The sequence below is a fragment of the Sesamum indicum genome, linkage group LG8 (assembly GCF_026168435.1).
Source record: "Sesamum indicum cultivar Baizhima isolate 11 linkage group LG8, ASM2616843v1, whole genome shotgun sequence".
NCBI classification, from domain to species: Eukaryota; Viridiplantae; Streptophyta; class Magnoliopsida; order Lamiales; family Pedaliaceae; genus Sesamum; species Sesamum indicum.
Window position 1 is genome coordinate 31,533,989 of NC_142664.1, and position 12,254 is coordinate 31,546,242.

A 12,254-nucleotide genomic window follows, 5' to 3' on the forward strand; every position below is an offset into this window, starting at 1 on the left:
CAACAAAGATCCTTCAACACTACATTTTTGAATTGATTGTTGAAATTGGAACACACATGCCTCAAGTAATATCGGTGCACGCCGTTAGATGGCACGAAATTCGAACTTTCACGTACAACTTTAATGATACCAGATGGCGGTCAGAAATAAGACAGATACCACGTCGTCCTCGTATAATATGTATGCTCAATTGTCTAAGAAACTACTTCCAAAATGAATATGATTATTTACCGACAATTACAAAAGCAAGAGGGAGTACCTGTTGATTTCCATCCATGGCAGCGACAATCAACATTTCGTGCTTATACTTTGTGTATAAATGGGTATAATTGATCATATGCACCATGATACAACATTCACCAATTCCATTTCCATCGTTTAGTGCATATCGTGACAATGTGGAATCTAGTTCTGCAACAACATCAAGTCGGTCCAGTGGTAATGATAATGAGGCGCAAAATGAGCCAATGCAAAATGTGAGCGAGGAAATAAGAAGACCTCGGCGTCAACGCCACATACGCAATTGTGGAACGGATGGACATTTTTTACATTTGAAATTGTATACTTCATTGTATTTTTTATAATTATACAAAAAAAATATACACTATTACATTTGTATACTTAATTGTAATTTTTTAAATTAATATAATTTTAATATTATAATTTTTTGGACTTTAATATATTATTAAAAATTAATTTTATATAATTAATTTATACAAAATTTAATTAAACGAATTAAAAAAAATAAAAAAATTCTTCAAGTCGTCATTTCAAATCGAGACTTAATATTTTTTTTAAAAAAAATATTTTTTAAATCGAGTTGCGGTTAGAAACCGCAACTCATTATATTATTATTAATATATTTAAAAAAATAAATTAATATAATTTATTTATTTTTTTGTAATAAAAAAATAATTAACCCTATATTTTTGTCAATCAATGTAACAATAACATTCAATACCATACCGATAAATAGTCAATTCCCCAAATTAAAAAATTAGTAGATGGAAGTTTGAATAATAATTAGGAAACAAAGTAAAATGGTTTCTTAAGACAATGGAAAAGAAAAAGGTGCAACTTCTGTAACTGAAATTATTTCTCAAAATTTTGTATGCAAATCCAAATTCATCATTTAAATATAATGACAAAGTTTTCAAATTTCAGCAAGATGGAAGAATTTAACAAGGGCCTTTGAATTTGGCAAAGAAATGTGATCAGTAAGCCCAAGTCACCCCTATTTCCTAAATTTTTCCTATACAGGAGAATCGCGTCTTGCTCATCTGTGCCTGGAGACATGATCGTCTGCATCGCCGTCGTTGGCCACCAGGTACTCCTCCTTCTCCCTACTGTATACAGACCGACACCGATCAGTATTTTACAATAGATTTGGTGCAAATAGTTGGAGTGATTTTGGTTGAATCTCGTGCGATTGGCAGAACAATCCGCTCTACATACAGAGTTTTACCGAGGCAGATGATGCACTCAAGCTTCATCACATTGTTCATTGCTCTCTAGATGTCGTTGATGAAAGAGGTGAACTATTTTGTTAGATCCTTTTGCTTTTGCTTATTGCGCTGGTAATTCTATGGATGAGCAGTAGTTAGTTGCATAAATTAGTTGAAGAGACTAAAATTCCAACAGATTTCAGTTGTGAACTACTCCTATTAGGTTAGTTGCGAGGTACCGAATAGTACGGTTGGAATACTTTTCAGCCCTAAACTACGAGCATGCTGGGATCTGTGGAAGCCTTGAAAGGCTCAGATACTGTTCGCGCTACCACTGGCCCTTCAATGAGATCAAAACTAAACTAAATGAAAATAATTTAAGGGATGAGAACAAGACTTATCAGTTTAAGGATGACATTTGCAACGTTAGAATATATTAGCATCTATTTTTGGTTGAATTGCTCTGTTTGTTTTCGCGACAAGCTTTGGAAACAATTGGGATCTAGCATGCTTATGGATCTATGAGTCTGAGAAATACCATACATACAAAATCATGATTTTTGAGCATATGTATAAGAATATTTCCTCAGTAATGAGCTGACTTGAGAAGCTTATCCTGGAATATGTCGCAACAAAAAGGATTTAGCAAGGAGTGTATGCAAAGTTGGTTAAGTCATGGCCATCCAAGATAAGTTGATGAAGGATTATTTGACATGATATAGACATATCTTCAGGAGACTATTAGATCCATTGATTATGAAATTGATTGAATTCATTATAGCAGTAGAATTGGAGGAAGATGGGGCAGCCTTAGATCACATAACGTGAGGTTATTGAACAGGACTTGACCCTTTGAAATTTCATTTTAGAGGTAACTTGGTAGAGTGTAGTAGAAGAGTGCATCCAACTATGACATAGCACTTTGTGTATGTTGTATTATTTTTCTCTTTATTTTCTCTTGTCAGCTTATAGTTGGTATGCTTAATGTAAATCAATAGTGTTCTAGCGCTTCCTAGACCTTGTTCCTGCTGTGTATGATTGAACAAATTTGTTTCTTTGACAATTTTTCTTTCATCAGTGAACAACCCGAAAAAGTCTGGCCCGACACTGAACGAGACATTTCTTGGTTTGCTATACCCAACTGAAAACTATAAAGTGTAAGTATGAAGAGTATCCTTTTCTGTACTGTGGGGAACATGAATATGGCTTTGCTTCATTTTACTCTAGTAACTGCTCTTTGGAGCTCATGATCTAATGCTTTCAGGTATGGGTACTTAACCAATACCAAGGTGAAGTTCATATTGGTAACAACGGATCTTGATGTCCGGGATGCAGATGTGAGAAATGTAAGTGTAGACATGAAGACGTGCCTTGTCTTAAAATTGTGTTAACCATTTTGCACGTTGGAGACGCACTCTCATACTCGCGTGTTGCCTAGTGGCTAGTGCATACCATTTTGAGCTTTCTAACTTTGGTAGAGCTCTTGTAAACACTGGCTTAAGTATCATAATTGTATTTTTGAGAGATTTTATTCTCTTTCTTGTTGCATTTGGGTCCTAAAAATTACTTTGCAAGAGACTAATACCCATGTTGATGATCCACTTAATAGCAGTGACTCTAAGCATTTCCCTTGGTTTATCTGGACTTTTGCCTGAAAACTTGATCATCATATGTAATCTACAACTAATTTCTTATAAAACCTCTGAACGTGTGTCAGGCAATACTGGATTTATATCTGAAACACTAAAAAGATTATTTCTCTTGCTTATAGAAATTCAGTAGATATGTAACATCCATCATGTTGTGTCTTTACCGCATTCTAGTATTTTCTCAATCTAGCATTGATCTGAAAATTTTGACACCAGGTGCAAAGTTCAGTTTAAGATGCGAAAAATATGTTGTTTATAAGTTTCTAACACTACTTTGATGATGATGATGATTCTTTTTTTTTCTCCCCTCTTTTCATTTAGATTGCTACTTCACAGACCCATTCAGCATCCATAAAATGGCATCTAACTTTGTTCTGCTTTTTTGAAATTGCTACAGTTTTTCAGGAGGTTCCATGCTGCATATGTTGATGCAGTGTCAAATCCATTTCATGTTCCAGGTAAAAAGATAACTTCCAAAGTTTTTGCTGAAAGAGTCAGTGCAATTGTCAAGTCCTTTGGACTAAGCTCAGCTGTCTGAGAGTTGAAACCTGTAATCATTGTGTTGTAGCCTTAAGCTTCTCTGTTGCTTTGCATTTTGTTGACATGTATCTAGATTCTCAAGATGACCACAAATTGTAGAAGCTACCACCTTATTGTGAGCATGATCATACACGAGGACTGTTTGTATATCTGTATTTTTCTTATCAAGATCTTTCAATATTCAAGTGCTCCATTTTCTTAGAAATTATAGCACTCTTTACAACATCCCCACCAACATTCATATGAACAAGTGTACACATGTAGTATTTTGTAGATAGTAAATCCAAAAACAATATTTTATGCTCATCTGTGGAGATATAATGACAACATGTGGATGTCAAAAGTTCATGTTGCACAAGTCGCAAAATGACTTGAGAGAATTAGCTCGTTCCGATTCACTTAGCTGATAGACAAGAATGTTTGCTGCTTCATGTATATACCACTTTGGACATGCTGTTTGTGGTCTTCCGGAGTAGAACTTACCCTCTACTAGTCTTATAAATGGGTAGATTTCACTTTACCTCCTGAAGCTAGCACAATCGAGGTTGTTCTAGTTGCAGAAAGATGGGAAATCACATATGGGTAGCCAATACAGATTGTTCTCCATGGATTCGTTACTTAGGTTTTAAATCATCCCATTTATGGATGCAAGGGCTCCACCTCTGGTCTCCGTGACCAAACAACTGCCAAGGTAAATTGATCTAGCAAATCTTGTTCACCTTCGATAATCTTAACCATACGACGTATATTGCAATATAAAGAATTCAGCTCCACTTTTATTGTATATTCTGATTATTATTTATTCAATTTAATTTTATCCTTAATGGTTCAAACATATGCAGAGCAAACTTACAAACACTAACAAAGAATAGCACTCAATTAACAGCTGTTGAATAACCCAAACATCGGTATAAATATTTTGCTTTTCTTGTGCAGTGCAAGAATCAAAGTAATTAATGACCTCATATAACTGTAATCAGCTCAATAAAAGTTGCCAACAAACGCTTTGAGCCTAAAACAGGAACCTGATATAACACCGAGTAGTAAAATGCAAAAAGCTACAGAGAACAAGCAGCCCATTAGTCTGTCGAATTGAAAAATTCTTGCACGAAAGTTGATAATTCTGGTGCAACTTTAAGAGAGTCATACGCAGCCATGCTCCTCTTATCATCAGAACTCATCCTCCTCCTCCTCAGCTATATGTTTGGCAAGCTCTTGCTCTTGTTGCTGTCTTTCTCTTCTCTTCTCTGCACTTTCCTTTTCCTTGTGGGAATTAGGTGGAAAACGGAGGGCGCGAACTGCTTCATTGTGCATATTTAGGCAGAAGGCTATTCTTGAGTTAAAAGCAATCTGCGGCTCATTTGTAGAGTAAATATCCCCCGTCTCCTTCGATACCATCCATCCATTAGCATGATCTAATGTAGCATCAATTGCACCATCTCGAATTGCTTTGGATACAATACTTTCAGCATCAGCAACAGGATTTGCAGAATCCAGTCTCAACTTCTTAGCAACATCAGCTAGTGAGATTCTGGAGTATGAGATGCTAATGTTGCGTAAGCCTGTCCTAATGACATTGTGACGTAGCCTAACAATTAAATTGTTAGTTCGGTCAGAACTGAAAGTGGTGGCAAATTTCTCAGCAACTGCTTTGAAAAGCTCCAAATCTCCAATTCTAACAGCCTGAAACCCACATGTAAAATTAGTTAATACTCGTAAAATCTCCAATTTATAAATTGCTGTTTCAGGGAGAAACCAGTGTCAAATTGCAGCAATTTCCCTCGGATTAGATGATAGAAACTCTCATATCTAGATAAGTACTAAAGCAGACATTAGCTTATATGTTCAGCACGTCCCACCCGAATGACCCAAATATTTTTAGGCTTAATAAATTATTTAAGAATAGAATAGAAAAGAATAATTTGACCTGGTCCTCACTTTTTCTCCTAAATATTCTCCCAAGTGTCTGTTCACAAGGGCGATAAACAAAAACTACGTGCATATGCTCCAGGTAAACATAAAATATTAGGATAAAGGTGAGATAATTGCCAGATGGTCTGTAGATATTATAAGCTTTAACAGTCTTATACTCACATTTGTAAGCTCAAAGTATGGCCTCAGCGCTTTTTCCATCCCTTTCTGCATAAAAACAGTTCTTTCTGGAATCTCCCCAAGCAGTAAGCGGACAATCACAGCCCATTTGTTGCACTGAACTCGGAAACCAAGAGCAGAAACAGGTGCTTTCCTGGCTGCTTGGAGTAGGGACTCTTTTGCATCAGTATACTCTAACTGAATTGTCCTGATCTTTCCAAGGTAAAACAGGTAGCGACAAAACTGCAGAGGATAAGAAGATTCAGCACAACCAGATTGTAGAAACATAACCTTCAATATACAGCTTCACATAATTGTGCCAACACCAACACAACAACCAGTAAAAAATTCTAAAAAGAAAAAAAACGAGAGAAAGAAGGAGAGAGAGGGGAGGGGGTTGGTAAATGCTTGAAAAGAAAACCACCAAGAAGCAGTGCAGAGATTTTATAAAATGATCTACAATAAACATTTGAAAACATAAAATAATGGGCAAAGTGTCTTGAAATTTGCCTGTTGATTCGAGTGAGCTTCAAAACGAGGAGCCTTTGATCTCAGTTTCTCTGCTTGATCATATAAGTTGTAGTGGAGGTAATTCCTCAGCAACAGATTCAGAAGAGTTTCCTGCAAATGTCATCAATCAGAAAAACCACTACCAGATAATAAACTAGTTGCTTGTTAGATAACAGACCAACCTGTCCCAACTCGTCATGGCGCAAAGTTGCAGTCCGGTGCAAAGCAAGTAGATTACTGTTTGAAAAAACTTGTTTCTATTAGATACGAAATTGTAATTTCACAAGAAGACACACTTAACAGTAAAATGAGATACATATTCCGGTTTATTGTTCCCTTGAGCATAAATGGATTAAGAAAATTTTCAATCCAAAATCCATGCATCAAACAAGGATCAACTCATTGTTGCTGTTGCAAGCAATTCAAACTACAGCAGATATGCATACCCTCGTATTTCAGCAAGATCACCAGTAAGTTCATAGCTTAAAGAGTAGTAAAAATAGAGCCTGGATGCTAGGACATCAACAGTTCTTCTATTGAGGTTCCTTAAACGAGCAATACTAGCTGAAGAACAAGCCTTAGCCTGAAAGTTCAGAAGAATTATCAATAGGTCACAAATGATCAAACATCAGTTAAAATAGCAAGCCTCTCTGGAAATTTAATCATACACTTATACCTCACTGTATCTCTTCTGATCAATCAGAAATATTAGAATTAGCAAATAGCAATAAATCTCAAGTTCTGGCAAGGAATGCTTTGCAGGAGCTTGCGCAGCAGATGTTGCGGTATCAACTTCCATATCATGCTCATCCTCCTACAAACATCAATGCAGCTCATAAAATGATGATTTATCTATAAATAAAACCCCCATGGACTTCTACATTATTTGACAAGACAACTCCCACACAATGTCAACTGCTAAACCATTTAGTCAACTTTCCACACAAGAGTGGCTGCAATTTTCTAAACACATGGATTCAATGGATTTATAAACAATGGAATCTAAAGCACAGGACCAAGATATCTAGTCTTCGGTTTTTTATTTTCTTCAAGTAATGATGGTAACATGTCCAAACTTCAAAATGCAACAAATAGAAAAGCAGAACATGAAGTAAAACTGAAGTATGGTCTTGCAAAAATGGAATAACTCAATATTCTGTGTTTATGCCATAATTTCTTCCACTTAAACAGCACTAACTTCTTTTACAGCACAAAATAAGCAATTAACATAACAGATACTACACAAATTCATGTATCTGGTAGATCAATAGACATAAGTCAAACTAAGCAATCCTTCACCCTATCAATCAATCTGAATATTACAATTTGCATAATGAATTCAACAATTCACTTAAATGTCTGATTTTCTTACCTTCGGAACATATGAAGACATGCGAGAATGCGCATCAGATCCAGGCACAAGCACAAAATTGAGAAATGCAGAAAGCACAGAAGCCTTTAGCTTCTTCCTCAACTGAATTGTCCACCGAATAGCCCTCACAATCCTCCGAACCTCTCGTGTGTAAGCTCCCGTCTCAATCAAAGCAGCTATGTCCTTCAAATCTGATATACCAAACGCACAAAAATGACACCCCAAAGAAGCTAACTCTCAGGTCAGATTCGGGATTAAACCAAGCAAAGTGAAATAAGAAAGCAACGGGACCAGTTTGCTTCAATACTACATATGCATCAAGATTTACAACCTTTTCAAACGTATTCCAGTATTACAGAAAAAAAAAAAAAGAAAAAAGAGATGCATCATTTGGTAAATTTCTCTCATAATTATTATAGCTTTTCATAATGCTGCCATTTCCTACGTGTTTTCATTCAAAATCAATTTAATCAAACGAATTATTAGAATTTTAGCTCATTTTTTCTTCATAAAAATCCATAGTCCTAATTGAAATAAATTTATCTACGCATAAGAATTAATCACTCACGCTGAAGAGTAGATGGAGAGGTGGACGAGAGGGAATTGGAGGGGGCAGGGTGCTGCTCCTTCATCTCAACATCTTGGGTCATTTTCGCCAAAATCTGAGAAATAAACGCAATATTCGACACATAAAACACCCAAATAAGAGCTGGAAACTCCATTTCCGTTCGCTTAGATTTACGAAATCTGATTCATTATTACCAGAAATCGAGGGAAGAAATTATTCTTGAGAAAACAATTGATCTGGACCGATATGAAAAGCTAGTCGATTACTTTCTTTCGCTGCAAGTCAGAAGAAAATTTCATAGACGAAAAACAAAGAAGGAAGAATTGAAGTAGATTTCGCGGAGAAGGAAAAGGTGAAGAAGAATCGGAACCTCAGATTGGATGAATCAGTGTGAGAATTTCGAAGATAAACCCTAGAATTGAAGGAGTTGTTCGCTTTTGGGGGTCTCTTTCTCCAAGCAGGCAGTAAAAGAGAATGAGTAGAGTGACTACCCCAAACTTGGGAATATCAGGATGAAGAAGCGATGTGGGCAATATAGTCATTTTTCCTATGTTTCTTATGCACTACTCCACACTCTTTTATCTTTTATTACACTTCTTCTCCAATAAAATGATGCGAAAAAATAGGCAATTACACAAAGTAAAACCCTAAAACACAAACAAAAATGAAGCAAGCAAAGAAACTTGTATCTGTCATCTGTCAGCGATGTATATGTATGTTGGTTAAATGAGGTAATAATGTCAGATGGGAACTAAATTGGCAAAAGAATATAATTTGATCAAACAAGACCTGTATGTTACATAAGAATAAGATTCAATAATCAGCAATGCTGCTGCCACAATCAGAATCAGACATCTTCAACAAAATGGCAGCCAAAAATCCGTCTCTGCTGTATAAAGCCAACCATATAAGCTATACTACATCTCCATCTCCTCTCTTTCGCATACTTTTCCAACCCCATCTTCATCCTCTCCTGCTTGATTTCTTCAGCATTGTCTTGTACGCCCACACTCGGCTTCTGTGTCACTGCTTTGGCTAAAACCCTGGCCAAAACCACACCATCCTCCAGTGCTGAACAACCGCCTTGGCCGATATCTGGTGTCATATGGTGTAGGGACGTCTCCGGCTAGACACACCTTGTCTTTACTGATATTTCCCCAAAGCAACTCCCATGCTTATCTAAATTTTAACTGGGACCATATCATACTGTTCAAATCTGTTTGTTCAAAGATATTCCTGACCTTGTTGGAGGCATTACCGAGCTTGCTCAGTACAAATTGCTTCATCTTAGCTGGATCTTCTTCTACGCCTTTGTCTGCACTGATATTTTCACATCGTTATCAAGAGGTATACAACGAAGCCAAGTTACTAAGACCAACCAGGCTAGGTAACCTAGGAGAAACGATAAGCACCTTGGGGAGAGGGTATATACGTGAAAAACCAGTAAACACCATGGTCATCACATGGAGTGACACCATATCTGACGCCATTTCCGAAAAACTGAAGGAACTTAGGCTCAAAACCATGGCCATTCTCACAATCTAAGTAGCCCCTTATGGATGCTCGCCCCGCAGATGATGGTTTACTAAAGCCTAGAAATTTGGCCACCACCGAGATTACTCCGTCATACCCAATCAACACCTTATATATAAGAATTGGTAGGTCAGAGCATAGATAATACGTATTGAGTAACTCTGGTCAATTTATTACCTTAGTTTTAAGAACAGTTCCGTCAGCCAGATGAATTGTGTTGAAGAAACCAGAATCCTGAATTGACACGACTTTGGACGAATATCTGATGGTTCCTTCAGGAAGTTCGTTCCTTAAGGATTCAATCAGCACCTTCCTATTAATACGCCGGACTTCATGATTGCCCCTGCATCCACATACTAACAGTCTGACTCAAACTTAAGCTCCTAAGGCCAACATTACAAATATTTATCACCTTTAAAATGCAATTTCCTCGGAGAATCCATCCGTATCAAACTCACTCAAGAGACAGTTCTGCTGTTGGTAGCCCAGAAATCACTGATGTACTCACTAGTCTGCAAAACAAAAACAGGCATTTGTAAGAGCTGCTTTAGTTTCACCTCTGACAAAGAATAACCTCAAAAATCTTATTGTGAATTAGAAGCTGTTTTGATGAAGAAACACGAGAGAAATAGATACCTAGTGAGTTGGTTGTGTTTCTGACGCAGATTGTGTCCGATACCAATGGCATCCAATGCCTTCCAAGCATTAGTCCATAATGCAAAGGCAAATCCATCAGTCCTCAATGTGTCGGCCGACTCCAATACCAAGCTCCGAACTCCCAATCTACAAAAACAAAAAAAACATTTTTTTCTTCCTTTTTTCTCATTCACTTTGTTTAAACTCGCTTAGACATATTTTAGCAAGAAGAAACACAAAAAAGGGAAAAGAATAGTTCAAAAACAGTCCACGCAGATAATCAGTAATCAGCAAAACATTGCTAAGGTAAAGATTTATAGATATCACCACTTTGCCCAACTGTCATATGTATTACTAAAACCATATCATGTTAGATGTAGAATTACGGAAGAGAAAAAGAGGTACGGAGAAGAAAGTGAGTAAAGTACCTGTGAAGTCCTAAAGAGGTTGTAAGGCCAGCAATTCCAGCACCAACAATCACTATTTCTTGTATAACTTCCATCACTAATCTTGGAATGGTTATGGAACATTAACTCATAATAATCAATGCAAACAAAACACGACAAACTTAAAAGAAAAAGGAAAAGGGACATAATTCCCACAGAGAATCCAACCACCACCAAGGGTTCCTTAATTAGTATTTACTGCTGGCATGGAAGTAGAGAAAGAATCTTACTACTAAAAATGGCTCTCTAACAAACATAACATAGATTAGATGTTCCGTTGTTAAGTCATAATTATACCTCGTCGGAGTTGAGCAATCAAGATAATGGAGTTGAAGAGTTGCTGGTGCCACTACTTAACACAAAACTGTACTACAATCTATGCATGAAGTTCATATTATATCCATCGAATTGTTTGAGCATTGCATCCTGAAAATTTGTGTAACTATGTTTTCGCTTAAGATTATTTAATTTGTACTTGTTTAAGAATGAACCAATTAAGTTACAATTTTCTTGATAAACACCAATCAATTCTCTTCTCTCTTTCGCTACAGTTTTCTTATCCACATGATTCTTCCTCCTACCTGCCAAAATGAAGACACTTGGCAGGTTTTCATGAAGACACATCAGTGGACGCAATAATCACATGTGGAAAAGGATGAAAGAAAGAGAAAGCTCTGATTTATGGAAAGGAGGAATAATGAGGGCTGGAAATAGAGTCGTCCTATTTTTCAGTATAATAACTGCACAACTCTATACACAGAAAGACAGAATAAGGTATTTGAAATAAACGGCAAAGGTAGAGCTTCCAACTCCAATAGTATCTCCATAAAATGCCATAACGACACCATCTTTCTTGAGGTTTTGGGCTTCCAATTACATTTCAATATTTGAATTTTTAATAACGCTACGTGGTCAAAGATTTTAATAGTGAAAATCTAAGGCTATACATATGTAAAAATAATCATATATTAAGAGCCTAAATGGGAGCATTCATCCAAATACAGAATGAAAAATTGAAGACCATAGATATGGGGCTTATGGTACATTTGACTTTTCAGAAGTTAACAAATTAACCAGAATCATAAATTTCGTCACATACATCACAACTCTCTTTATGGCAGAAGAGAGTTTGCCATGACTCTCAGCCATCTAGAGTGTCTGAACTTTTTAGCACCCACGCTCAAATTACATCCAGAAATCATGCGCACGAGATGTAGTGCCGAAATTCATCCCAACCCAACAAATCAAAATTGAGGAAGGTGTGTAAGCAAGTTCTTTAGCAACCCATCTCCCACCGCAGACTTCCTAGCCGCTGCTATCAGGAAATTTAGCCTCATAATTATGGTGAAGCTGCATGATAACAATAAAAGTTTGTGATGATACATTCTGTTCCATCCCAAAATTCCAGAACAATCTACAACACATTTTTAGAGTTAAAAGGAAAAGGACATTACCATGAATGTT

The 12,254-nt window shown here is 36.6% G+C and overlaps 3 protein-coding genes and 1 pseudogene across 5 annotated transcripts in view; 1 reads left to right on the plus strand and 3 right to left on the minus strand.

Annotated features, from left to right (window-relative positions):
- Nucleotides 1–1,114: 1,114 nt before the first annotated feature.
- On the plus strand, nt 1,115–3,819 carry LOC105169801 (uncharacterized). The gene is made up of 5 exons (XM_011090321.3): nt 1,115–1,327; nt 1,437–1,533; nt 2,524–2,602; nt 2,710–2,791; nt 3,492–3,819. The coding sequence occupies exons 1-5, from the start codon at nt 1,295–1,297 to the stop codon at nt 3,630–3,632; spliced, it is 432 nt and encodes a 143-aa protein (XP_011088623.1). The 5' UTR covers nt 1,115–1,294; the 3' UTR covers nt 3,633–3,819.
- Nucleotides 3,820–4,578: 759 nt separating this feature from the next.
- Nucleotides 4,579–8,705, minus strand: LOC105169802 (putative 26S proteasome non-ATPase regulatory subunit 3). The gene is made up of 10 exons (XM_011090322.3): nt 8,546–8,705; nt 8,370–8,450; nt 8,176–8,269; nt 7,608–7,798; nt 6,912–7,049; nt 6,682–6,818; nt 6,418–6,472; nt 6,236–6,346; nt 5,729–5,968; nt 4,579–5,317 (listed from the first exon to the last, which is right to left on the minus strand). Exons 3-10 carry the CDS (start codon nt 8,255–8,257, stop codon nt 4,805–4,807), a joined length of 1,467 nt encoding a protein of 488 aa, XP_011088624.2. The 5' UTR covers nt 8,258–8,269; nt 8,370–8,450; nt 8,546–8,705; the 3' UTR covers nt 4,579–4,804.
- A 167-nt stretch (nt 8,706–8,872) lies between these two features.
- On the minus strand, nt 8,873–11,312 carry LOC105169922 (monooxygenase 2-like; annotated as a pseudogene). The gene is made up of 7 exons (XR_016066967.1): nt 11,088–11,312; nt 10,773–10,853; nt 10,345–10,491; nt 10,167–10,220; nt 9,886–10,051; nt 9,588–9,816; nt 8,873–9,490 (listed from the first exon to the last, which is right to left on the minus strand). The product of XR_016066967.1 is annotated as a monooxygenase 2-like (transcript).
- Nucleotides 11,313–11,740: 428 nt separating this feature from the next.
- The window catches only part of LOC105169803 (Splicing factor, CC1-like protein), a 7,782-nt gene continuing 7,268 nt past the window's right edge, over nt 11,741–12,254 (minus strand). For both annotated transcript variants that reach the window (XM_011090324.3, XM_011090323.3), the window contains 2 exons: nt 12,245–12,254; nt 11,741–12,140 (listed from right to left, as the gene is read on the minus strand). The exon at nt 12,245–12,254 is cut by the window's right edge and continues 105 nt beyond it. In XM_011090324.3, coding sequence (XP_011088626.1) covers nt 12,096–12,140; nt 12,245–12,254 — 55 coding nt within the window. In that variant the 3' untranslated portion in view covers nt 11,741–12,095. The remainder of the gene's footprint in view (nt 12,141–12,244) is intronic.

Coding starts and splice junctions, on each gene's coding strand:
- LOC105169802 (XM_011090322.3), bottom strand. CDS start 8,257: ATGACCCAAGATGTTGAGATGAAGGAGCAGCACCCTGCCCCCTCCAAT. Junction 7,799..8,175: donor CTCTCCATCTACTCTTCAGC/GTGAGTGATTAA, acceptor TTGGTATATCAG/ATTTGAAGGACATAGCTGCT. Junction 5,318..5,728: donor CATACTTTGAGCTTACAAAT/GTGAGTATAAGA, acceptor TGTGGGTTTCAG/GCTGTTAGAATTGGAGATTT.
- LOC105169801 (XM_011090321.3), top strand. CDS start 1,295: ATGATCGTCTGCATCGCCGTCGTTGGCCACCAG. Junction 1,534..2,523: donor AGATGTCGTTGATGAAAGAG/GTGAACTATTTT, acceptor TTCTTTCATCAG/TGAACAACCCGAAAAAGTCT. Junction 2,603..2,709: donor CCAACTGAAAACTATAAAGT/GTAAGTATGAAG, acceptor TAATGCTTTCAG/GTATGGGTACTTAACCAATA.